The sequence below is a fragment of the Lepidochelys kempii genome, chromosome 2 (assembly GCF_965140285.1).
Source record: "Lepidochelys kempii isolate rLepKem1 chromosome 2, rLepKem1.hap1, whole genome shotgun sequence".
Classification (NCBI taxonomy): domain Eukaryota; kingdom Metazoa; phylum Chordata; order Testudines; family Cheloniidae; genus Lepidochelys; species Lepidochelys kempii.
In genome coordinates, this window is record NC_136381.1 from 186,439,259 (window position 1) to 186,466,786 (window position 27,528).

Consider the following 27,528-nt stretch of genomic DNA (forward strand, 5'->3'; position numbering starts at 1 on the left):
CTAGACCGGGGTGGCCAAACTGGCTCGTGAGCTGCGTACGGCTCTTTTACAGTTAGTGTGGCTCCTCCTCTCTCCGCCCTCCCCCCCCCCCCCGCCTTTTCTGCCTACCAGACTGAGGGGGTGGGGGGAGCTTGGGGCTTCTGACAGAAATGACTGGTGCCTGTTGGGGGGAGGGCACAATTAAAAGGTTTGGCCCTCCCAATATCTTGAGTCACACACCCCCAGTTTCACCTTCCTCTTTCGCTCAGCGTCCCTTCCCTTCCGCTCCCAGATGTTAGCTCTGTGTGGAAAGGTAGCGGCAAACAGCTGGGAGCTGCACGGAGGGGCCTCTGCTTTAGCTCCTTGGGGAGAGGCAGCAGCAAAAGAAGCATCTCTCTCTGCAGCTCCCAGCTGTTTCCCGTTACCTCTACCCAAGGCAAAGCCCCCAGCTTGCCAGCTCCAGTAGCTGCAGTGCAGGGAGGGGGCCTGGCAGCACATGACCCCACATGTCCTCCTCACACATCTCCAGAGGCGGGCCTCAGCTCTCAAACTTCTGAAGATGGTCATATGCGGCTCGGAGGGTCAGTAAATTTGGCCATCCCGGTCTAGACTTTTACTACAGTAAACGACCTCAGTTTTCAACATACTACCACTTTCCAGCAACAACAAAATTTGTCAAAAAATTATTGCAAGTTGCTTAAGAGGAACTTACTCAGAGCTCTGTCTCTGACCTACTTCCCTCTGTTGTCTGGAGAAAAACCTGAACTTCAATTTAGCATGTTTCATGAAGGTAGAAAGCAGCATGTTCTGGTTAGATCTGGGGAGCAGAGAAGGGTATGTGAGTGTAGGGGATGGAGTAGAGCAGCGTTTCCCAAACTTTTTTGGCCATGGAACACTTTTTAGCCTATTACGGAACACTTATTATTTTGTAGTCTTTTTTCAAATAAATTGCGTTATTTATGCTCAAATATATTTTATTTTATAAAACAAAGCAAAAATACAAATTTAAAATAACTTGAACTAACAATTTCTAACTGGAAAGCACATATAAAGTAGTACAAAAGTGCAAGAGTCAAAATTAAATTCTAGATTCTTTCGCGGAATACCTATTCACATCGTGTGGAACACCAGTGTTCTGTGGAACACAGTTTGGGAACAGCTGGAGTAGAGAAATCAGAAGGACTTCGTTAACTTGGTTGTATATGAAAGTGGGTGCTTTCATCACAAAAATTTTCTTAAGCTTCTAATTTTCCTCCTTGTGAAATCTTCCTTATACGTGAACTCTGGAATTGACAGCGTTAATTAACAAGTTGATTTTTGTTTTGTCGAGTTGTTGATTTGTTGGTCAGTCAAACCTTTTTTTTTTAAAGGTGAAAAGGTAACCCAAACTGAAAATAGAGGCCTTCTTCAAAATGTATTTTTAAAAAATGTAATACATGTACTAAATGCATTTATTAAAGGAATGTACAAAAGGAACATTGAAAAAAACCCAATTCTAGCTAAGCATCACTAATATACATATTCCTCACATAGATGTGACTGAGATTCTTAAAGTATTTTTCAAACAAATTGTTGGTTTTATTTGTGTCGTAGAGTGCCTAACAATTCAGTCAGGGCTCTATATGTGTACTATATACACATAATGACAGGTTTCAGAGTAACAGCCATGTTAGTCTGTATTCGGAAAAAGAAAAGGAGTACTTGTGGCATCTTAGAGACTAACCAATTTATTTGAGCATAAGCGTTCGTGAGCTACAGCTCACTTCATCGGATGCAAACTGTGGAAAGTGTAGAAGATCTTTTATACACACAAAGCATGAAAAAAAACCTCCCCCCACCCCACTCTCCTGCTGGCAATAGCTTATCTAAAGTGATCACTCTGCTTACAGTGTGAATGATAATCAAGTTGGGCTGTATCCAGCCCAAATCCAGGTTTTCTCACCCCTCCTCCCCCCAACACACACACACAAACCCACTCTCCTGCTGGTAATAGCTTATCTAAAGTGACCACTCTCCTTACAATGTGTATGATAATCAAGGTGGGCCATTTCCAGCACAAATCCAGGGTTTAACAAGAACGTCTTGGGGGGGGGGGGGGTTAGGAAAAAACAAGGGGAAATAGGTTACCTTGCATAATGACTTAGCCACTCCCAGTCTCTATTCAAGCCTAAGTTAATTGTATCCAATTTGCAAATGAATTCCAATTCAACAGTTTCTCGCTAGAGTCTAGATTTGAAGTTTTTTTGTTGAAGAATTGCAACTTTCATGTCTGTAATCGCGTGACCAGAGAGATTGAAGTGTTCTCCGACTGGTTTATGAATGTTGTTATTCTTGACATCTGATTTGTGTCCATTTATTCTTTTACGTAGAGACTGTCCAGTTTGACCAATGTACATGGCAGAGGGGCACTGCTGGCACATGATGGCATATATCACATTGGTGGATGTGCAGGTGAACGAGCCTCTGATAGTGTGGCTGATGTTATTAGGCCCTGTGATGGTGTCCCCTGAATAGATATGTGGGCACAGTTGGCAACGGGCTTTGTTGCAAGGATAGGTTCCTGGGTTAGTGGTTCTGTTGTGTGGTATGTGGTTGCTGGTGAGTATTCACTTCAGGCTGGGGGCCTGTCTGTAGGCAAGGACTGGCCTGTCTCCCAGGATTTGTGAGAGTGTTGGGTCATCCTTCAGGATAGGTTGTAGATCCTTAATAATGCGTTGGAGGGGTTTTAGTTGGGGGTTGAAGGTGACGGCTAGTGGCGTTCTGTTATTTTCTTTGTTGGGCCTGTCCTGTAGTAGGTGACTTCTGGGAACTCTTCTGGCTCTATCAATCTGTTTCTTCACTTCCGCAGGTGGGTATCGTAGTTGTAAGAATACTTGATAGAGATCTTGTAGGTGTTTGTCTTTGTCTGAGGGGTTGGAGCAAATGCGGTTGTATCGCAGAGCTTGGCTGTAGACGATGGATCGTGTGGTGTGGTCAGGGTGAAAGCTGGAGGCATGTAGGTAGGAATAGCGGTCAGTAGGTTTCCGGTATAGGGTGGTGTTTATGTGACCATCGTTTATTAGCACTGTAGTGTCCAGGAAGTGGATCTCTTGTGTGGACTGGACCAGGCTGAGGTTGATGGTGGGATGGAAATTGTTGAAATCATGGTGGAATTCCTCAAGGGCTTCTTTTCCATGGGTCCAGATGATGAAGATGTCATCAGTGTAGCGCAAGTAGAGTAGGGGCGTTAGGGGACGAGAGCTGAGGAAGCGTTGTTCTAAGTCAGCCATAAAAATTTTGGCATACTGTGGGGCCATGTGGGTACCCATAGCAGTGCCACTGATCTGAAGGTATACATTGTCCCCAAATGTAAAATAGTTATGGGTAAGGACAAAGTCACAAAGTTCAGCCACCAGGTTAGCCGTGACATTATCGGGGATAGTGTTCTTGATGGCTTGTAGTCCATCTTTGTGTGGAATGATGGTGTAGGGGCTTCTGCATCCATAGTGGCCAGGATGGTGTTATCAGGAAGATCACCGATGGATTGAAGTTTCCTCAGGAATTCAGTGGTGTCTCGAAGGTAGCTGGGAGTGCTGGTAGCGTAGGGCCTGAGGAGGGAGTCCACATAGCCAGACAATCCTGCTGTCAGGGTGCCAATGCCTGAGATGATGGGGTGCCCAGGATTTCCAGGTTTATGGATCTTGGGTAGTAGATAGAATATCCCAGGTCGGGGCTCCAGGGGTGTGTCTGTGCGGATTTGATCTTGTGCTTTTTCAGGGAGTTTCTTGAGCAAATGCTGTAGTTTCTTTTGGTAACTCTCAGTGGGATCAGAGGGTAATGGCTTGTAGAAAGTGGTGTTGGAGAGCTGCCGAGCAGCCTCTTGTTCGTATTCCGACCTATTCATGATGACAACAGCACCTCCTTTGTCAGCCTTTTTGATTATGATGTCAGAGTTGTTTCTGAGGCTGTGGATGGCATTGTGTTCCGCACGGCTGAGGTTATGGGGCAAGTGATGCGGCTTTTCCACAATTTCAGCCCGTGCACATCAGCGGAAGCACTCTATTTAGAAGTCCAGTCTGCTGTTTCGACCTTCCTCAGACATTCTTGTTAAACCCTGGATTTGTGCTGGAAATGGCCCACCTTGATTATCATACACATTGTAAGGAGAGTGGTCACTTTAGATAAGCTATTACTAGCAGGAGAGTGGGTTTGTGTGTGTGTGTTAACCTGGATTTGGGCTGGAAATGGCCCAACTTGATTATCATTCACACTGTAAGGAGAGTGATCACTTTAGATAAGCTATTGCCAGCAGGAGAGTGGTGTGGGGGGAAGTATTTTTTCATGCTTTGTGTGTATAAAAGATCTTCTATACTTTCCACAGTATGCATCCGATGAAGTGAGCTGGAGCTCAGAAAGCTTATGCTCAAATAAATTGGTTAGTCTCTAAGATGCCACAAGTACTCCTTTTCTTTTTGTATATACACATAAGAAAAAGAAGTCCCTGCCCCAATATTATTTCCATAGTAGAACAATTTTATATTCATACTGGGAAATTAGATTGAAATTTAAACACAATATCATATTGACCTACTGCCTAAACATTTCACTCATGTTGAATTGTAGCTGAATCAAAAAATTAAATTACTAAAATTAGTAAGTCACTGGGGTTGGTGATTTACTTGTTCTATAGACTGAGACTGAAATCTTTCCTGAGATAAAATGTTTATTACAAAATCAATGTTAAACGTTTGTATTAGAAGGCCTTGAATTACAGTTATGTATATAAATAAAAATTTGTGCTAAAATGGACACTGCATTACAAGCTGCCTATGTGAAATTTTGTCCTTAATGTTTTCAAAATTATAGTTCAATTGTTGTCTCTCTCCTCAGGTAAACATGGAAATATTAAGTATCAGGGGATAGCTGATACAGTGTTAGTCTGTATCCACAAAAACAACAAGGAGTCCGGTGGCACCTTAAAGTCTAACAGATTTATTTGAGCGTAAGCTTTCATGGGTAAAAACCCCACTTCTTCAGATGCATGGAGTGAAAATTACAGATGCAGACATAAATATACTGACACATGAAGAGATGAGGAGGTGTCAATTCCAGGAGAGGCAAAACTGTTTTTGTAATGAGCCAGCCACTCCCAGTCCCTATTCCGGCCCAAATTAATGGTGTTAAATTTGCAAATGAATTTTAGTTCTTCTGTTTCTCTTTGAAGTCTGTTTTGTTCAAGTGTAGCTACTTTCAAATCTGTTATAGAATGTCCAGGAAGATTGAAGTGTTCTCCCCCTGGCTTTTGTATGTTACCATTCCTGATGTCTGATTTGTGTCCATTTATTTTTTTACGCAGGGACTGTCATTTGCAAATTTAACACCATTAATTTGGGCTTGAATAGGGACTGGGAGTGGCTGGCTCATTTCAAAAGCAGTTTTGCCTCTTCTGGAATTGACACCTCCTCATCTGTTATTGGGAGTGGATTACATCCACCCTGATCAAATTGGACCTGTCAGCACTGGTTCTCCACTCGTGAGGTAACTCCCTTTTCTTCATGTGTCAGTGTATTTATGTCTGCATCTGTATTTTTCACTCCATGCTTCTGAAGAAGTGGGGTTTTTAGCCATGAAAGCTTATGCTCAAATAAATCTGTTAGTCTTTAAGGTGCCACTGGACTCCTTGTTGTTTTTATGGAAATATTAAGTCTACACTTTATTTGTTTTTAAACAGATCTATTCTAGTCGGGAGCTTGAAGAAACATTAAACAAAATCAGGGAAATTCTCTCAGATGATAAACATGACTGGGATCAGCGAGCCAGTGCGGTATGTTTTTTATCCAAATAGATTGTCCAAACATTGTTCTAAAAAAGCTTTCACAAAATGGTGAAGTATTGACAATTAAGATTAATTCAAGAATTTTTCATGTTAGATACACTTTTAAAGATTGAATTGTTTCTCATATTTTTAAATGGTGTTTGTGTATTCTTACAATATCAGTTTGAAAAAAATAGCCAGACTATATATAGAAATATATTTCTAATGGTGTTTAAGTGGTAATTTTTCCAAAGGACCTCTTCTGAGTCTGTGTGTGTATGCACAAAATTATGTGCACACACATATGTATATGTGCCTTGCAGGTAGCGACACTTGCCTGTAGGCTTTACATATTTTAAAACCTCTGTGTCTGTGCAGTCAGGATAACTGTCTTAATTTTGTTGTAGCTCAAGAAGGTTCGGTCGCTGCTTGTTGCTGGAGCTGCACAGTATGACTGCTTTTTCCAGCATCTACGGTTGTTGGATGGAGCTTTTAAATTATCAGCTAAGGATCTCAGATCCCAGGTGGTTAGAGAAGCATGCATTACTGTAGCGTAAGTACTTGCTTAGTTTTGTATGACCTCAGTTTCAAATGGCACTAGATCTAAATAAGGTATATGGTTAATAACATCAAGATTTAAAAAAAAAAAAAAGTCTCAGCTGTGCCAATGCACCATCAGCTAAATATCTGTGTTGAGTTCCTGTGTACAATACCTGTTTGGAGAGTGAAGTCAGGATCTGAAGCTGTAGAAAAATGCATATAATCTAAAGCAGCACTCTTCATTGTAACTGTGGGTATATTCCATGATGTAGAAGATATGCTATACCGTGGCTGAATAAGACATCAGCTTGAAAGGAGAGGGTTTATATAGAAGAGCAGGGGAATATTTTAGTAAATGAAATATTTTTACACTTAGTAATTTACTAAAGCTGTTCTGAAAAGGTGCATGAATGTATTGTGAATTAAGCATATTAATAGTCATGTTAGCGTTTCATTTGAATTTTCTATTGAGAATAATTCATGTGCTTTATATTTGGATAATGCCTTGTCAAAATGATTTTTTTTGAACAGCAGATGAAGTGTTGCGTGACCTTCAGTGTATATTCACTTAGGTTGGGACAAAGTTTATGTTCTCTTTAGATCATAAGTGCAATTCTTTCATAGAAAAGAAAATCACTTATACCAAAACAAATGAGCCATCATTTGAGTTATGCATTTCAGTCCTTTTGATAACCAAAGTGGATGTGTTTACACATTACAGTCATCACTGTTTACTCATAAAGTTGGGTTCCAAGCCTGAAAACACTTACTCCTGCGTGCTTGTTACCATGACTTCAGTGCGACCTCTCATGGTAACAAGCACTATGCCCAGTAGCATTTTCAGGAGCAGGCTCTTACATTTAATAGTCTAGTCAATTGATTGAAAATAGAAGTAAAATGAGGAACTTCAATATCATATCATATACATGTAAGTGGTCAAATATATTTAATGTAGAGCTGTCAGTTAATCACAGTTAACTCACACCATTAACTCAAAAAATTAATCGCAATTTAAAAAATTAATCACAATTAATCGCACTAAATAGAATACCAATTGAAATGTATTAAATATTTTTGGATGTTTTTCTACATTTTCAATATTGATTTCAGTTACAACACCAAATACAAAGTGCACAGTGCTCACTTTATATTATGATTTTTTTAATTACAAATATATGCACTGTAAAAATGATAAACCAAAGAAATAGTATTTTTCAATTCACCTCATACAAGTACTGAAATACAATCTCTTTATTGTGAAAGTGTAACTTACAAATGCAGATTTTTTTTATTATATAACTGCACTCAAAAACAAAATAGTGTAAAACTTTAGAGCCTACAAGTCCATTCAGTGCTGCTACTTGTTCTGCCAATCACAAAAACAAACAAGTTTGTTTACATTGACGGGAGATACTGCTGCCTATTTCTTATTTACAGTGTCACCTGAAAGTGAGAACAGGCGTTTGCATGGCACTTTCATAGCCAGCGTCACAAGGTATTTACATGTCAGATATGCTAAACATTTGTATGCCCCTTCCATGCTTCGGCCTCCATTCCAGAGGACATGCTTCCTTGTTGATGATGCTCATTAAAAAAATACTGCATGAATTAAATTTGTGACTGTACTGCTTGGGAGGAGAATTATATGTCTCCTGCTCTGTTTTACCCGCATTCTGCATATATTTCATGGTATAGCAGTCTCGGATGATGACCCAGCACGTTATTCATTTTAAGAACACTTTCACAGCAGATTTGACAAAACATGAAGAAGGTACCAATGTGAGATTTCTAAAAATAACTACAGCACTCAACCCAAGGTTTAAGAGTCTGAAGTGCCTTCCAAAATCTGAGCGGGATGAGGTGTGGAGCATGCTTTTAGAAGTCTTTAAAAAGAAAAAAGAAAAAGAGTACTTGTGGCACCTTAGAGACTAACCAATTTATTTGAGCATAAGCTTTCGTGAGCTACAGCTCACTTCATCGGATGCATACTGTGGAAACTGCAGAAGACATTATATACACAGAGACCATGAAACAATACCTCCTCCCACCCCACTCTCCTGCTGGTAATAGCTTATCTAAAGTGATCACTCTCCTTACAATGTGTATGATACACATACAGTCATACACACTGTAAGCTATTACCAGCAGGAGAGTAGGGTGGGAGGAGGTATTGTTTCATGGTCTCTGTGTATATAATGTCTTCTGCAGTTTCCACAGTATGCATCCGATGAAGTGAGCTGTAGCTCACGAAAGCTTATGCTCAGATAAATTGGTTAGTCTCTAAGGTGCCACAAGTACTCCTTTAAAAAGCAACACTCTGATGCGGAAACTACAGAACCCAACCACCAACAAAGAAAATCAACCTTCTGCTGGTGGCATCTGACTCAGATGATGAAAATGAACATGCGTCAGTCCGTACTGCTTTGGATCATTATCAAGCAGAACCCATCATCGGCATGGAAACATGTCCTATGGAATGATGGTTGAAGCATGAAAGGACATATGAATCTTTAGTGCATCTGGCATGTAAATATCTTGCAACGCCAGCTACAACACTGCCATGCGAATGCCTGTTCTCACTTTCAGGTGACATTGTAAACAAGAAGCAGGCAGCATTATCTCCTGCAAATTGTAACCAACCTTGTTTGTCTTAGTGATTGGCTGACCAAGAAGTAGGACTGAGTGGACTTGTAGGCTCTAAAGTTTTACATTGTTTTATTTTTGAATGCAGTTATTTTTTGGTACATAAGTCTACATCTGTAAGTTTAACTTTCATGGTAAAGAGATTGCACTACAGTACTTGTATGCGGTGAATTGAAAAATTTCTGTTTTTTTTACAGTGCAAATATTTGTATTCAAAAATAAAGTGAGCACTGTACACTTTGTTTTGTGTTGTAATTGAGATTAATATATTTGAAGATGTAGTAAACATCCGAAAATATTTAAAATAAATATTGTTGTTTAATAGTGCGATTAATCACAATTAATTTTTTTAATTGCTTGACAGCCCTAATTTAATGTTCATGGTATTCTCAGAGATGCACAAACAGAAATAAACATTTTTTTCTATGGTGCTGGGGGCTTTCCCTCAACAAATTAAGAAAAAAAAATCCATATTTTACCACAGAGTAGACAGACACACTTCCTTTTAAATGCGTCTTCACAAAATACATTATTTAACCCTTTGGTACTCAGCATGTCACTTGCTTCTGATTACAAGCGCATCTTGCATTTGCTCTGCACTGGTGAAACCTTTGCTCTGAGCAGTGGAGAGTTAAATTGCTATGAGTATGGAAATCATCATCTACTCTGAACTTATGGCCACAACCCTTGAATAAATGAGATGGGGAGGGACTGCAGATTTCATGCATGGGTAACTATGACACATTTTATAGTTTGCCTGTGGCAGGATAAATTATTATGTGAACTCAAAATGTCACTTAATGTCATTAGAATAAATACTGTGTTAAATTACTTTTAGATTTCAATTTTAATATATTGCATTTACAATGAATGCTTTATGTCCTTGAGAATAGTCACATGAATGTTTTGTTTTCCAAGTTATACTGTCATGGTATGGTGAGAAACAAAAATAACACTGTAAGTCCTAAGTAACTGTACACATTTAAACTTCAAGTTTTTAAAATGTGATATTTTATATGTAATCTTAATTGTGAGGAAGCCTAAGTCTGAGAGAGAAAATTACTTATTAATGTTTAAACTTTCAAGTTGTCTGCAAGGTAAACAATGTGGTGTTCATGAATTCCATTGTTTGGAAAAATCAGTCTTTAAAATGTGTGATTAACTTTCCATTTCTTATTTTGAGGCCATAAAATTATTTTTATTAACTAATTTTATTTCATTTCCTGAACAGTCATCTTTCAACAGTTTTGGGAAACAAGTTTGACCATGGGGCTGAAGCCATTGTGCCTACTCTTTTTAATCTGGTCCCTAACAGCGCCAAAGTTATGGCAACTTCTGGCTGTGCTGCAATCAGATTTGTCATTCGTGTAGGTATTCCTCTGATGGTATTTTATGGATTTGTTTGATAAAAAGTAACTCTACTCAGCTAGTCACTCCTAGCAAAAATCTGTTGCCAGTTTAATATATATTCCATATTTACATAGTCATTGTTTTAAAGACTGAACTGTAAGTTTTGCCCTGGACAAGTAATTTTTTTGACAGATGAACAAAATGTCTTTATTCATCATCCATCACCACCATCATGGTAAAGGGAGGGCGAGGAGATATTGTGAAGGGCAAGTGCATTTTCATGACTGTTTTGCGAGGCTGGGCTATCTGTTAAGTGTATACCAAGAAATAACATTATCTTGAGGGAATGGCAAAGTGAATTAAACTGTGGATTCGCTAGTAATCAAAACATCCATTTTATTTAAATAAAAAAAATCGGACTGTCTGTAGTTTATATATAAAAAGCTCTGACCCTCTTTAGCTTTTACAAGTAGTACTTACTATTTTACACTGAGCTTATCCACACTACAGCTGGAGCTGGGGTTGTTTGTTTTTGTAAACTGTTAGAGATCCACTCAGCTTAACTAGCTACAAGTGCTTCTGTGGCATCCACACCTAGTACTCTTCCTAACCATGGAGTATTCTGGGACATCCTGGGCAGCTGTCTGTTAGAACCCAAGGAACAACTGCTTGTGCTAAGGACCATGGGTGGTGGTCTTCCAGAGCATTCTGGGATGTCTAACTGCACAATTGGGAGAGGAGGAGGGAGTAGTTTTTCCAGTTACAATGGCATGAGTTGGGGTGTCTGTACACCCCAAAATAATTATTTCTGGTTGCTCACAGAAGCCAAACTATATATCAGGCTAGTTAGGTGTCAGGGGGTAAGATACAAAAAGTGAATATAACCAATGATTTGCTTATAGCAATTTAATGGGGGAAAAAGCTTATGACCGTGCTTAAACTTACGTCCACATAAGAATAACAGATGATAACATACCAGGTAATAAATTTGACAGTCAGATAATTCCCATCCCAGTGTGCCCCTAAGCCTTATCAAACAGATAGCTTTTGCAGTGTGCCTTTAAGGTCAGCAAATTTGAGCTCTTTTGTACCAGACACTGGAAATGAGCCAAAGGACCCTCACAGAAAACACCCTACCCTCTGGCTTGTCTCTGTAATCACGAAGGGTCAAGCACCTTGACTGATATTATTCATGGCGGTAGGGTACGGGGGGGTGGGGGGAGGTGATCTGTCGGGGCAGGTCCCAGGCTATTTTGGACTTAATAGGTCAAAGCTAACACTTCGAACACCTCCTAAAAACCAGCTGGCTGCCAGCGTAGATGCTGGGGTACTGGTGTCTTGTGCTGTTAGTGAGAGATCCCACTTATTCTGCAGCAGCTTCAGTCACTGAATGGGCTTAAGGAGATTTACTCCCACCTCCAGTCTTGTTTGCCCTTTCATTGTGTTTCCTGTTCTCTGCCTTGTCAGTGCTTAGTGTAGTCTGTTTTCCCTTTGAAAACCAGTAGAAGCAGATCATGGCAAGAGTGGACATCAGGGTGAGGAATCTTTTCCACCACCAGAGAGGTGGGACTTAGCTCAGGCAGTTGAGCACTGGCTCCAGTGTTTAAGCTGTTGAAGTGGGATTCTGTTAAAAATAAATGTATCTGTGGACAACATTAAAGTTGTCTTATTAATGCAATCTTGAAGTCCAATTTAAAGGAAGCCCTAGGCCAATGTTCCATGTATTTCAGAAATATTTGATTACCTAAATAATTTTGTGCATTTTTCTAATTCCTCTGTAATGCATTTTTCTGAAAGGCCTGTGTCATGATGTAAATAGCTCTAGAGACCAAATATTGTAAAACAAGGTTGTTGCCTCTATTTAAAACATCGTGTTCCTTCCCCAGTAGGGTCTCATTACCACATGCCTTATATGTTGATCACATGCCCTTATTCATTGATGAAAACAGTACAAAGTACTAATGAATTGATATTAATTTTTAAAAGTCAATGTTAAGTGAAAAATACAACAAATCAGTTGCTGTTCTGGAATTTTCTATGTCTGTGTAATTTTCTATATTTTTAATGTTGAAAGTAGGCAGTGCATTGAAAACTGAGAAGAATCCTGCTGTTATGAGAGGTTCACATGGTCATGTGTCACATTCACAAGCTATGGGGAAAAAAATACCATGCACTGAATGGGTTGCTGATAATACAGTTTAAAAAAGGCCATGCAGTCTTTATATTATTTATAACAGTTTACTTTTTATGCTACACTTCTGCATGCTTTACTAGGCACTGCCTTGAATATTTTCATATGCATTTAATAGGTTAATTTACTTTTACATAGGATGTATTTACAACCCTACCAAATTCATGGTCCATTCTGATCAGTTTCATGGGCAGAGGGTTTTAAATTGTTCAGTTTCACGTTTTCACTGTTTACATCTGAAATGTCATGGTGTTGTAACTGGGGTGTCCCGACCCAAAAGAGGGTTGTGTGTGTGTGTGGGGGGGGGTCGCAAAGCTGATGTAGGGGGATCATCGGATTGCCACCATCACTTCTGCCCTTCTTTCAAAACTGGTCTCTGAAGGCAGCAGCCATGCAGCTTGCTGCAGCTGGGGGAGATTCCTGGACGTCGAGGTGGTGCTGGGAGCACCCATGCTGTGGGCTCCTAGCTGCTAGACCTGGCCAGGCTGGAGAGGACTTCCTCTAGCTCTGCACAGCTGCTCTAGGGGGGAGATCAGACCCACCTTTGGGTTACCTCCCCCAGCTGCAGGAAGCTCCACGACTGCGCTGCTTTCAGAGTCCAGCTCTGAAGGCAGCAGCCACCTAGCTTTCTGCAGCTGGGGGAAATTTGTGGAGGTGGGTCTGATCTGCCCTGTGCTGCTGGCAGCAGCCACAGAGCTTCCTACAGCTGGGTAAGATACCGGAAGGTGTGTCTGATCTCCCCCCGAGAGCGGCCATGCAGGCGAAGAGGAAGTCCCGTGCCCTCCCTGGCTTGGTGGACTAGCAGCTGGAGCCTGGTGAATGGTAGGAGCTCCCGGCTGGGGCACCCCTAGCCCTGCCATTCCCCCACCCCCTCCAATAGCTAGATTTCACAGGGGAGGGTCTGATTTCATGGTCCTTGACATGTTTTTCACAGCCATGAATTTGGTAGGGCTCTAGATATATTACATGTAGTTATTACTTCAGTTATATATTTGGCAATGAGGTAAATTCAATCTTTTAACAGAATGACCTCTCTTGATTCTAGCAAAATGATACCCATAAAACGTTCCAAAGTACCTTCATTTACTTTTCTGCTTTAATGTTTTACTTGTATACCTCACTGTCGTATCTGTTGCTGTTTCATTAAAGGTGTTGATTAGAATAATATCTGAAATTGTATGGAAGCAACATCAATTTAGATTTTCTCTGGAGAAACAGATATGGTACATTTGAGCCTTTAAAGGTTTCTTTTGGTGGCTAAATGTTACATAAATGAGAAAATTGGGTTATGGTCAAAAATGTTTTTCCTTAGATTTTTTTTATATCTTAATTTTACATATGTTCATGACCTAGTTAGGAAAGTGTACTTTTACAGACATTCTAAATTTGGATTAAACAATTAACATTTAAAATCCTATATTTTATTATCATTATTTTATCTGTTGCTGAAAAACTATTTACTATGTTCATTTGAAATTTAGCACTCTGATTTCAGGAATGTTTTTGGCATTGGCTATGTTGTGTTATAACATTTATGGATTTTTTTCAGCATACCCATGTGCCCAGACTCATACCTTTAATAACGAGCAACTGTACTTCAAAATCAGTTGCTGTCAGGAGGTAAGTATTTTATAAATAACAAATTGTTAAAACTGTTAGTTTGTATTCCTTAATTTTATAATAGACTACTAGCAAAATTATCTTCAAAATGGTATATTTTTATTGCAGTCACTGTAGATATAATGTGAAAATCTGTTATCTAATATGCTACCACGCACTACAGATAATTGAGATTCAACAAAGTAAGCCACTTGTCCACATGCTGATAATGAGTGAAAAACTTTCCCTAGCAAATATGTGAGGGGGCCTCAACTTTCAATTTCTGCAGAATTGAAGCTTTCATTTTTTTTTTTAAGTTTCAAGCTTATTTTACGCAAAAGTAACCTTCCAAATGGAACCTAAATGTAAATAAATAAAGTTTTTTCCAAAACTGCAGAGCTCCAGTGCTTTTGCTGCCATAGATTTCCTAAGCAGCAGTAGACTGAAATTAACATTACTCTGGTCAGTTTTGCTGCTGCGGTTCAGAACCCACTGAGCAACCGTGAATGTGTCAAATTTATGTCACTTTTGTGCTAATGCCACTACTTTCTAAATCTGTGAACAGCAGCAGAGGCAGACACAGAGGTTATTCATGGGGGAAGGGACAGCTTAGAAGCATTATAGATTTTTGCCTCCCACTCTTACAGCTCCCTGAAGGGCTTCAATGGAGTAGTGAGACCTGCCCTTCTGTGGAACAGGGGAGGGATAGAGTAGCAGAGACCCTCCTCCACTTGAAGCAGTCAGAAGTTTATGCAGGGGGACAAAAAGATGGAAAGTTCCTTGCATCTTTCAGTGCGTTGGTGATTGGACTTTTAAATTTATAAGACACCAGCTAGCTACAGACTGTTACAAAAGATGATCCTACCAAGCAAGGAACAGGACTTGCTGTCTTGTCAAAAACCCACCAACCTCCTTCTCCTCAACAGGTTTGGTGTGGTTGATTTTTCTCACTGGGGAATTGCCATTTGACTTAGCTGGTGGGCCTTTTGTGCTAAACATGTTAAAGCAGATGTATTTGTAGTAACGCCTGTTGAACGTCAAGTGGTCATATGAACCATTTCTGCTTTTTAAAATGTAATGTGATTGCATATAAAGTGGTAAAATATAAACAGTGTGCAAAGTAATAACATTTTCTACCATTACAACATAAGAAGCCAAACAATTTCCTAGTATGCTAAGTGTGAGATATTTTATTATATGCAGTTATTATTTTCCAGGAGGAAAAAGAACAAAGCTATCACCTATTATTTCAGCAAAGTAGAGAACTGCAGGTTTAAAAAAAATTTTTTTTCTATTTTGTTTTAGACGCTCCTTCGAATTTTTAGACCTGTTACTGCAGGAGTGGCAAACTCATTCACTGGAAAGGTAGGAGCAGAGTGTTCCTTTTTGTCATCTAGAAAAGTTTTCAATGAATTTCAAAAGAAAAATCCCTTCATTTGAATCCTACAACTAGACCACTTAACTAATTTGTGAAATAGTATAGTTATACAGAGTAAAAGTCTATTTGCTCTTATGAGTTGTCCTATCAGTGTTTTATTGCTGCTGTTTAAACTTACCTTGGGATTTAGAACTGGTATACAAATACTTACCTGAAATTAAAAGGTTTGTTTAAATTTTGTATTCATAGATTCATAGATACTAAGGTCAGAAGGGACCATTATGATCATCTAGTCCAACCTCCTGCACAATGCAGGCCACAGAATCTCACCCACCCACTCCTGCGAAAAACCTCTCACCTATGTCCCGGCTATTGTTTCTCTTAGCATTAATGTGATGAAAACATCAATTTATGCTCCAGTAAAACAACTGTATTTTGAAGAGAACCTATTTTTCTTCAAGTTATTGTCCCTAGAGGTGTTGTATGTCATATGTGTGCACACCCATGCACTTTACATCAAATTTTTTGTCAGCATGCCCTCATGACCATGCCTTTGACCTACTCATCTGTATGCTCCATTACAAGTATATATAGGGAGTGATGGTCCTCCTCAACTGCTTGCAGCTTGAGACAGTGTTGTGGTATCTGCTATATAGCTACACAGCTTGTTTATTATTTTATGAAGTATTTCTTTTTGTTAGTTAGCTTTTCATTTATTTTATAGTCCAAACGTGTGCTTGGCGGGTGGGGGGTGTTCCCTCTTCCTTTTTTGTGGTCGGGGCCTCTGTTGCCCTCAGCCCATGTTTTTTTGTAGCCTTTCCTACACGGATTATGAAAACTCAGGACGTCCATTAGTGTTTGTATTAATCAGTGTTCTAGTGATTTTAATTGTAATTTGGTTGTTGAGATGTTAGCTATGTTTTTTTTTTTTGGGGGGGGGGGGGGAGGGGGGATGCAAGAAGGACCTGTAATCTCTTTAAAACATTATTACTATTCCTTCAATAAATAATGGTTACAAATTAAGTTCTGATGATACAGTGTCTCTGGAATTTTAATCCTAACCTTAGAAAGAAAAGAAAATAATACAAAATTCAATCTTGTTATTACCAGAAGTGCTTTCCAGATTGGTATTGTTGTACAATCTGTGTGTTTGGCTGCATAGATGCAAGATTGTTCTATCTTCTCTCCCAATAAACTAAACAGTTACACAACTTTTTTGTATAGAGCGCAAAATAGGATCATGATGTTGGAAATACTGTGACTGAATATTTTTTCTAAGGAAAAGTATGTTACGCACCAGTGGCCTAGATTAGTCTACAGTAAAATGAGCTGGAAAATATTTTACACTTTACTCAGTGATACACAATAGACTATGTATTGCTAGCATGTTGAATCAGAGAGGTAAAAATATATCTCAGTTCCCTAAGAAAAGACAAAATCACTATTTTGCTGTGACAGTATTTGATAGGTATTATACTGACTGACAATATTCAGTGATTTTAAATCCAGTCAGAAAAGGATGTAAATAAAACATATTAAGCTAGGTACTTAATCACCATAATCACAGTAGTATCTGAGCATCTACAGACTTAAATGTATTTAACCTCATTAACACTCTGGTGAGGTAGGAAAAGTAGTATTTGTCACAGATGGGGAGCTGAGGTACAGAGCGATTAAATGATTTGCCTAAGGTCACATAGGAAGTCTGTAGCAGAGCTGGGAACTGAACCTAACCTCCTAAATCCTTGTCCAATAACTTAAATGCAAGATCATCCTTTCCTAATACTGTGGTGATAACTTATAAGTAATGAGAATTCTTTGCTTTCAACTAGTAGTACAGTATTTTTGAGTAAATAATCATTTTCAATCCAGTAGTATGGTATTTTTATTCTGCAGTAATTGATTGATTGATTCAAAAGACTGATTATTCAAAAACTAATTTTTAGGGAATACAATGGACAGACACTTTATCTTTGTACTTATTCAAGATAAGAGAAGGGTTTATTAGCCTATTTTCTATCACTGTTCAATATATTGACTTCTTTACTATACATGCATCTCCTTAAAATTGAAAGGTACTTTCAAGCATACCTGTCTTTAACAATGAGCCCTAGTCAGCAAGCAGGCACAGATTCCATCTTCCGAAGCAGGAATAGCTGGGGCCTGACAGCCTACCTGTGCATCTTAAAAAGGGATTGTTATGTCATTATGGCTCTGATGCCTTTCGTGACTTGCATCTGCGAGAAGGAAGGTCCAGGCCCAATATCAGGATCACTGTGGGTTGGTCTACAGTATAATAAAAGACCTTTGGCACAGCCGCAGCAGGTCCAGGTCAGTTGACTCATGCTGTGGGGCTAAAAATTGCAGTGTAGATGTTTGGGCTTAGGCTGGAGCCTGGGCTCTGAGTCCCCGCGAGGGGGACAGGTCTCAGAGCTCAGACTCTAGCCCGAGCCTAAATGTCTATACTGCAATTTTTAGCCCTACAGCTTGAGCCCCTTCAGCCTAAGTTATTTGACCCAGCTCCGAAACTTGGTGCTGTGTGTTTTTAATTGCAATGTATATGTACTCTGTATGACTTAGAGAAAATGAATTTACAAGTATGTAATTACTTTGATATAATTAAATTTGTAATAGTAAAAACTAGTATGAGATATGTTTGTCTTCTAGGCATGCAACTGTCTTGGTTGAAACCATCAAGAAGGGCATTCATGATGCTGATGCTGAGGCAAGAGTGGAGGCAAGAAAGTAAGAATTTTGAGTGAACTTGTAACCTTGGTTGAAAGATTCGACATTTTATGCCAAGGGGACGGAAGTCTATGTATTGTAGTATTCTTAAGGTATTTAACTGTTAATCTCTGAATAATCTGGTTGAAATTGATCATTTAATATAATACCAAAATGAACATTTGTTTCCATGCAAAGCTCCCTACCTAATTTAGTAAAGCTTAGAACAGTTACTGGTTTTTGTTTTCGAAAATCTGATGACTTCAGTAAAATAGGAGTATTGTGGATCAGTATTTCTGCCTAATCGGTCCCTTACATCCATTAGTACAAAAAATCATTGAACAACTAACAGTTCTTCTGTTAAAACAGAAAATAATTCTGCTCATCCTCCTATGCCTGTTTTCTGCAGGGACAAGAAAATAAAATAAATTATACCCATCTATATTTTGTCAATAAAGGTAACGAACAGTTCTTTGAAATATAATAAGGAAGCATATAAGTAGCATGAAAATGACCATTTAACATTGGTACCTTTTTTCATGCAAGGTTTTAACTTGGAATCTGCCCTTCTTTGTGACAAGAATGCTTTTTATTTTCTGTTATAAAAGATGCTTTTTTCTATAGGTGGTTCACTGCTTGTCACATATGGAGTCATACAGTTACACAAGAATAAAACACAAGTATAAGAAGTAAAACTGAAAATTAATGGATAAGGCTAGTGTTCAACCCCTACTCTTTTCATAATCTGTTTCAAATACATTAAAACCAAATGCACAAAAATACCCTTCATCAGATACTAAATTTACAGATTTAAATGCTCAAAGTTTAGTAAGTGAAAAAGTTAAAATCCTTATTGCAGCACTACCTCACATAGCACACACTTTTAATTTCTAGTTACTGTTAAATATAAACTGAAAAATGTACGGTGTGTGCAATGTGAGAGTTTCTTAAAGAACCATAAGTTTATTTTCTTTTGGTAGATTAAATCTGTGAACATAATGTGTATCAACATAGCTTTGTGACATTTAATTTCCTTGCTTTCATTTCAAGAACACTGAGCAGGGAAGACAAAATTACTCCTACTTTGCCTGTCAGCCGGTGGTGGTACAGACCCATGGAACATGTGTGATTGGCACAATTTTCACAAACTAGCTGGCCAGGCCTGACAGACCATTTGGTTTGAAATCAGAGTTTTCCTTCTCCTAGGTGAACTGCCTGTGCTGGGGGATGAGCTCCATCTGCCTGATAGAGGCACAGAGAGGTGAAGTGACTTGCCCAAGGTTACCCATCAGGTCAGTGGCAGAGCCAGGAATAGAACCCAGGTGTCCTGAGTGCAGTCCTGTAGCCTCTCCACTGTACCACCTTGCCTAGCAGTGAAAATAAAACTTCCAGTACTTATTGTTAGCATTCAAATGGTCCCAGTTAGGATTTGAAATCCTCACCTGATTGTGATAAATGGAACTGGGGATGGCTAAATTCACTTCTGATGGCTGCTTTAGTTTGGCTGTAGACCGTTAAGGCAGACCACTGCTGCAATGCCACGAGGCCAGTCTTTTACATTTGGGTAATGTGCAATGAATTCTGAATTACATGAAAAGTACATCTGTTTAAAATGCAGAATCAATATCTAGTATTTCTCAATGTTATTTCTCAAGCAGCTTCTGTTTTCCAAAATAATAATTTACTTCAAAGGCAAACTCTGAAGCAAAATTAAATCACCATAAATCTTAACTAACATTTAAAAAAAAATTCCCTTTTGAGAAAAGCCCTTTATATTCTGCTGGTTCACTGAAAGTTTCTTAAACTGGATCATTCTGTGACATCATAGATACTATTGACTGCTAATATTTGATGGTGTATTCTGGGGTATCTTCAGTGAGCAGGAAATATCAAAAGAGTTTCACAGAGAATGTGATGGGAGGACAGAAGTTATTTTGGAAAGATTAGTTCAGACTTTCGTGCTAGATGCCTCCATAACCTGGCTAGTGGGGAAGCATTCAGCACATATTTCAGTGCTGGTGTGACTGGGGTCCCGGGGGAGCCACTCTGAGATTGCTCAATTAGGGCAAACTGCAAAGAATGGGGCAGAGAATCCCCAAGACTGGTGGTTATTCTGATACTTAGATTTACCAACCCAACAACAGAACAGCTTCTGCAGTACCTTACTGGTTACCCAGAAGCCAAAAACAGTTCCCTAAAAGCAACCCAGTCTTTGGGCTCCCAACCAGACAGCCAAGTCAAATATGATGAGGTGTATTGAAAATCTTGTACATCATCTGAAAAGTTCTACGATTCCCAAAAGATCGGACACATTACCCACCAAGTTAATGAATATTTCAGATCTTACCCAAATACATGCTTGTAGCCCATTTCTTATTAACTAAACTAAAATTTACTAACAAAGAAAAGAGAGACTACTGATTTAAAAGATCATTATACATACAGACATGAATGTTGTTGTTAGGTCAATTTCGTAGTGGAGATGGTGAGCTTTAGAGTTGTACAGAGTTCTTTTAGAATTAGTCCATAGGTTCAGTCCAATGTTCAACGTCAGGGTGATCCAGATTGCACTGGAGATCTCAGTCTTGTGGTCCAAACTCCCCCAATGAAGCATAAGCAAATTTGAGATGAAAGGATCAGGTCCCAAGAGTTTTTATAGAGATTTTTTGCAGCCTCTTGCCAGCCTGCAGTCCTTGTGTGAACAACAGTCTTTTGAAGTAACCTTCTCTTTCCTAAGCATCACTGGTTGTTGGCTACATTGATTAGTATAAGATAATTATTAATTAAGCAGTTCATAGAAGGTTTACTACTAACTTCAAAGTGAAATATAGGCAATGACGTTGTCACATCCAAGTTTCATCTAAATGTTAATACTCCCTTTTGATCTCTGAATCAATAGAAACTGTCTGTTTACATGGTTAACATTAGCAAGATATAAGTAAACACATTCAATTAGTATTACCTCTAATTCTCTAACAATACAGGTTTCCATTTCAAAGCTCTAGTCTATATAACATGAAATGGCCCTAATTACCATTTACATACTTTTTTAATGTGTTTCTAAAGGTTGAATTTGGGTCAGTTAGCCTACTAGTTGTGTAACCCTTTCTAGCCTGTGTCACAGCTGGATTTTCATTTTTTCTTAGTAGTTTAAAAAAAAAATTAACAAACAAAAAACAAACCCTGTAACAATTCTACCTGGCTATTCTTTTATTTTGTAGGACTTACCTGGGTCTTAGAAGTCACTTTCCTGGTGAAGCAGAGGCCCTGTACAATAACCTTGAGCCATCATATCAAAGAAGTCTCCAGACTTACTTGAAGAATTCTGGCAGTGTAGCATCTCTCCCTCAGTCAGACAGGTCATCTTCAAGTTCACAGGAGAGCCTCAAGTAAGTGTCAAATGATTCCCAGTTTGAAAGAATAAAAATTGTCTGGTTCTAATGTGCCTACACTTCATCTGAACAGTGGAGTAGTGAGAGTTCCATGATGAACAAAAATGAGTTAATTTTATCTTCTCAAGTACTGCTTCAGTTTTCTTTTTCAGTATTGTTCTAATTGCCAAAATGAAGTTGAAATTGGCACTTAGCTGAAATTGACACAGTACTGCTATCCTCAATAGGTACACCTTCTCTTCATTTAGAAGCCTCATGGGAAAAGGACTGGCCTTGCTTCATAAATAGAAGCTGCATGTGGTGATGGAAAGAGTAGTATGTGGTGGTTCTATCCTTCAAATTATGGAAGACATCCCGAACATATGAGGTTCTGTTCTTAGATCACATCTTCTATAGGCTACAAAAGAAATCTGTATGGAAAACAAATATACCATTTCAGTTCTCAGAACCAATCTGCTAATGGTGCCAAATTTTGGGAAAACGAAACTGTCAAGACCTTAGTCTAGATAAGTGATTTCCTAAATGAGTTAACTTGATTTCACTGATTTTGTTTGTGGGCCAAAGGGGAGTAGAAAACATGCCCACCCAAACACTGAAACGTTAATTTTTTGGCAGCAATACTTTTGACTGGTAGCCTTAAAAATTGAGTTCCTTCCCTTTATCCATTCCAAATTTTAGCTGCAATATGTCATTTGTAATTATCTAAACATTTTTAAATAGAAATTTATAGGAAATGGTGTTGGCAACACTGTATCTTCAACAATGAATATGTACATTCACAGATGGTTTGCTTACCCTTTGCTTAAGCTAATGCATAATCACTACTAGGAACTTCATTAGTAATTAGTTCATGAAACTTGAAGGGTTGCATGTGGACTGAATATTAAATTATGGATAAGATGGAATCTTATCAAAGGACTTACCCTTGCTGGGTAGTAGCTTTACATCTGTGTTTTGGAAGCCATGTAACTCCCAAACTATTTAAGGTAAATTGTGTAGGAATGTTGGGAGCTGGAGGAGGAAATACGAATATTAAAAGCAGTTGAAATAAAAACAAATGAGTGATTTTTTTACCTTTTTACCCTGAAGTTACTACTCTGGCTTTTATTGTGATTGTTCACTTCCCTCTTCCCTACACTGAGCTTGGGAGTCTGCCAAATCAGTATGTCACCTTTTACCAGTATATGTGATTCTCTGTGGTTTTCAACATTATTAACTTACAAGAATCTTAAATAAATATAAATCTTACAGATCCTTTGGGCCCAAGATTAATTGTACAGTATACTGTGGGCACTATTGTTCTGTGAATAAGTGATATTACTTCTGCCAGCATCCTTACTAAAATAGATTCGCAAGATTGTAAAGTAAATTTTTGATGTGAAATTTTGATTACCTACAAAAGGAGAATTTTAAAAGTTAGAAGGATTTTTAGTTTTAAATGTCACATTTCTCCCCGCCCGCCCCATTTAATTAATAGCCTCTAGTATTAATGTTATAATTTTTTGTCATGGAAAAAATGTCCTGTGTAGTTCATCCAGTAGCCAAAGGAGTTGAGAACTAAATATTTTCTTTTTTTCAGTTATCATGTCTCTTATTATAGAAGCTTTACAAAGCTTGGTAAATGGATTCCTTCAATCTTACAAGGAAACTGATTTGAATTAAATTAATTAGATCACTTCAGAAAGGGAAGATCTGCAACATACTAATCAAGCTACTCCGAGACCAGCACTTACCTAGATTACCTTCCTGACTATGCTGTTTTAACTTTTATGATCGTGGCAGTTAGGGGTAGAATTGTGTGGGGAGTTGCAGAGAGTACTCTTCTGAGTTCTGCTCACAAAATAAGCTTCACCCATGTGAGTCATTTAAAAAAAAAAAAGACATTAAATTAGATTGTGCAAGTGTTCAAAATAAAATTGGGCCTCCTGACTAAACTCCACTGGGCTTCCTGAGCTTGGCTCCCCCTCACTGGGGCTGAATATGCCCATATGCTCTGCTTGGCTCCTTAAGTTTAGTTGGCTAAAATAAATGGCAGTATCTTCCAAACACCACCTAGCTATGTCACAAAAATGAGATGTCACTTCCAGTAAATTGTGCAGATCTGCGATCTCCATTTCCTTTCTCACATGAGGAATGAAATAGTTAATTCTGACATTTAAATTATCACTGGACATCTGAATTATCTCCTGAATCAAATGTATGGGTCAATTCACAACCTTTCAGAGCTATTATTCCAGGCTCTGCGCACTTGCATAGAAATCTCTGCATCACTTTAAATACTTGCATATTTGAGGTTTTCTTTGCAACCAAAACAGTTAAAGATTTTCTTATAAAAGCAATATAGCAACTTTACACAGGTGTCAGTACACCATACTGTCATGTACCAGCACAATACAAGCCCTACCATACTGCCAGCCAGCTTAAAGCTTAGGAGCTGTATATATTTGTCTTGAGTAATAGAATATTCATAGAATCATAGAATATCAGGGTTGGAAGGGACCTCAGGAGGTCATCTAGTCCAAACCCCTGCTCAAAGCAGGACCAATCCCCAATTAAATCATCCCAGCCAGGGCTTTGTCAAGCCTGACCTTAAAAACTTCTAAGGATGGAGATTCTACCACCTCCCTAGGTAACGCATTCCAGTGTTTCACCACCCTCCTACTGAAAAAGTTTTTCCTAATATCCAACCTAAACCTCCCCCACTGCAACTTGAGACCATTACTCCTCGTTCTGTCATCTTCTACCACTGAGAATAGTCTAGAACCATCCTCTTTGGAACCACCTCTCAGGTAGTTGAAAGCAGCTATCAAATCCCCCCTCATTCTTCTCTTCTGCAGATTAAACAATCCCAGTTCCCTCAGCCTCTCCTCATAAGTCATGTGTTCCAGACCCCTAATCATTTTTGTTGCCCTTCGCTGGACTCTCTCCAATTTTTCCACATCCTTCTTGTAGTGTGGGGCCCAAAACTGGACACAGTACTCCAGATGAGGCCTCACCAATGTCGAATAGAGGGGGACGATCACGTCCCTCGATCTGCTGGCAGTGCCCCTACTTATACATCCCAAAATGCCATTGGCCTTCTTGGCAACAAGGTCACGCTGTTGACTCATATCCAGCTTCTCGTCCACTGTCACCCCTAGGTCCTTTTCCGCAGAACTGCTGCCTAGCCATTCGGTCCCTAGTCTGTAGCGGTGCATTGGATTCTTCCGTCCTAAGTGCAGGACCCTGCACTTATCCTTGTTGAACCTCATCAGATTATTGTTTGTGTTTTTCTCCGCCAAGCTGTGTCCTAACATAGAAATGGTTATAGATGAATCAATGAACAAATATCCTGCCATCAGATGTCGTCTCATTTTGTTAGTGTTCTACTAGTCTCCTTTTGTCTTTTAGTCTCTCCTTTTCTCACTTGTGAAGCATATAGCCAGAACTGGAGGCTGAGCACTAATAAAGGGAGTGTTCCTTGCTCTTGAGAACAAGAGAACTGGTTTTTGGCTCCTTACTCTGTGCCTGTGTGCCTCAGGGAGAGGAGAGAGTTGACAATTAGTGATTGAGGGAGAGGAGTGCACCAGAAAATTTTGTTTGTGCAGAACTACTCACCAAGGCAGGATTGGAAGAAAATGTGGAACAAGAGTTGGAGCAGGGAGTAGGTTCAGAAGAGATTTTTTTTTTTAAAAAAAAGTGGGGTTTATGTGTGAGGAGGTGTGGAAAGCAAAGCAAGAGAAACCGAATCGAGCCACCTTCAGCACCCAACATATTTTCCTCAAGCTTCTGGATGGATCTTGATAGTTCTGTATGCCTGCCGTTTATATTAAAGGGTTTATATTATGTCTGCAGTCACCAAAGTATTAAATAATACTATAGCAAGGAATTAATTTTGTAATGTGCAAAAGCAGATGATGTATTAGGATGAGCATGCTTTATGCGTCGTTCTATATAGTATGTGTGTTACACGAAAACACTCCAGAAAGTAGAAACAGAAAATGGAGGTAAAAAGATGAAGGACTGAAAAGTGTTTTCGTAATTTTCATTTCTTACTAATATAGTTATTGTTTGCTTTTCTTTCAGTCGTCCTTTATCTTCTAAATGGTCCACAGCCAGCCCAGCAAGTATAGCTGGCAGAGGTATGCTCTCATTGCTATACAATTCACACAAATAGACTTGTCTTATAAATTGACCATCTAGAAAGTTATGTTCCTATTTTAAATTAGACTTAGCTGTAATTTAAGATTTTTTTTGTATTTTTCTGTTTATTCGAATACAGAATTGCATTATTATATGCATTGATGCCAGTTCCACCTGTAGTTTAGACTGCTATCATTTTTCGTAAGACTCTATTTTTTCTGTAATAGAAAAATGAACACATCAATTATCTATGTACCCAGCAAAAATAGACCCTTAGATATGTGGCTACCATATTCAATGCTTAAAGTATGTTTGCCTGCCAAAAAAATGCACACCTGCCAATTGTCTTAATATTAATGTTTGATAGACATGCCTGATTTGATAAATATGAGCAATTGGTAGTTTCGCTCAGTTTAATAAAGTTACCAGAAATATCACATCCTGGATTGTGTAAGGAGGCTCACTCTGTAATAAGGTAACATTCTGTTAGTGAGATTTGAGGATTATATTGCTGCGTAATTTTTCTCTAAACAAAAAAAATAAACTCACTGTTGTAATTATCCATTTGTTTCTGATATTTGCATGACTGTGATTTGTAAACCTGTTAAACTTTCTAAATAAATAAATAGATTTAAAAAAAACCACCACCCCCCCATATTAGGTTGAAACTGTAAAGTTCAAAGGGTGGTTAAATGCAAGAATTTAAGTTACCTCTGCTACCTTAGTTTACCATCTTGTGTGTATGCGTTGATAAGAATCTCATACTATTCTTTTATGCAGGACCACTGCGTCATTCAGTGAGCAAGATGGACCTGATCAGGGAATGAGTCAGGGTTGTGTAGTGAATGAGACTGTTGTTGTCTGTAGGACTTTTGCTTAATCTAATGCAGAAATTGGAAGAGTGTTTTGAGTGAGGCAGGAGACTACAGGAAGAGAAAGGATAGTCTCATAGGCAAGGTAGTTGAATTGTGCCCTAGAAAATCAAATTCTATCCCTGTTTCTGTCACAGAGATCCTATTTGATGCTGTCTAAGTTACTTAAACCACACTTTTTTACCGGTGGCCATTATGTCTCTCATTTTCTGGATGCCAAACTTGAGACCCAGTGGTCTGATTTGCAGAAATGCTGAACACTCACAGCCATACCTGAAGTGAACTAGAGCTGTGCTGTGAATATATAAAGTGCTAGAAAAATGCTAAGTACTCTTAAAAATCTGGTCCTAGTTGTATCAAGTTGCGCGTTTTAAATCAGTGGACAAATTTGTCCTTCTCTCTTTGCCTCAGTTCTTCAGTTGGAAACTGGAGATGATAATATCACCTAATCTCACAGATAATGTGAAGATAAATTAATGTTTATGAAGCACTTGGATACTATGATGAATGGACCACAGAACTGCTTATGTGGAAATTAGTGCTTTTGTACTTCGTGCACAGGGCAGGAAGATGGAATGGTGTGTATTAAATAAGGCCTGTGACAGTGCATTGAATGAGGAAGATAAAATAAATGAATGATCCCCCTTCCGTGAGCACTGTCTATTCTATGCACTGAATAAGGCAGGGATCCTACTGGAAAAAATAGTATGTGATTCTGTAATTAAAGATTATATCGTAATACAGGCACACAGAGGGGCCGAATTAAGGGTGCACAGGCAACCACAATTCTGTCATTTTAGTACCTTTTGTGGGCTTGATTTTGCAACCTTAGCCTTCTCTTAATATAGTTACTTTTTATATTATTTAGGATTGTATTGAATGTATTGAATCAAGTTAACCGTATGGTTTATAAGACCATATACTGGATAGAGATGGAAAATCTT

At 38.7% G+C, this 27,528-nt stretch overlaps 1 protein-coding gene across 46 annotated transcripts in view; it reads left to right on the plus strand.

The window, feature by feature from the left end:
• The window catches only part of CLASP2 (cytoplasmic linker associated protein 2), a 271,467-nt gene that overhangs the window by 122,086 nt on the left and 121,853 nt on the right, over positions 1-27,528 (plus strand). For all 46 annotated transcript variants that reach the window (XR_012157456.2, XR_012157457.2, XM_073333055.2 and 43 more), the window contains 8 exons: positions 5,690-5,782; positions 6,181-6,326; positions 10,188-10,323; positions 14,047-14,117; positions 15,402-15,461; positions 18,142-18,219; positions 21,420-21,587; positions 25,656-25,711. Coding sequence is in view for 44 of the 46 variants with exons in the window: in XM_073333055.2 (XP_073189156.1) it covers positions 5,690-5,782; positions 6,181-6,326; positions 10,188-10,323; positions 14,047-14,117; positions 15,402-15,461; positions 18,142-18,219; positions 21,420-21,587; positions 25,656-25,711 (808 nt within the window). In the remaining 2 variants the exon portion in view is untranslated. The remainder of the gene's footprint in view (positions 1-5,689; positions 5,783-6,180; positions 6,327-10,187; positions 10,324-14,046; positions 14,118-15,401; positions 15,462-18,141; positions 18,220-21,419; positions 21,588-25,655; positions 25,712-27,528) is intronic.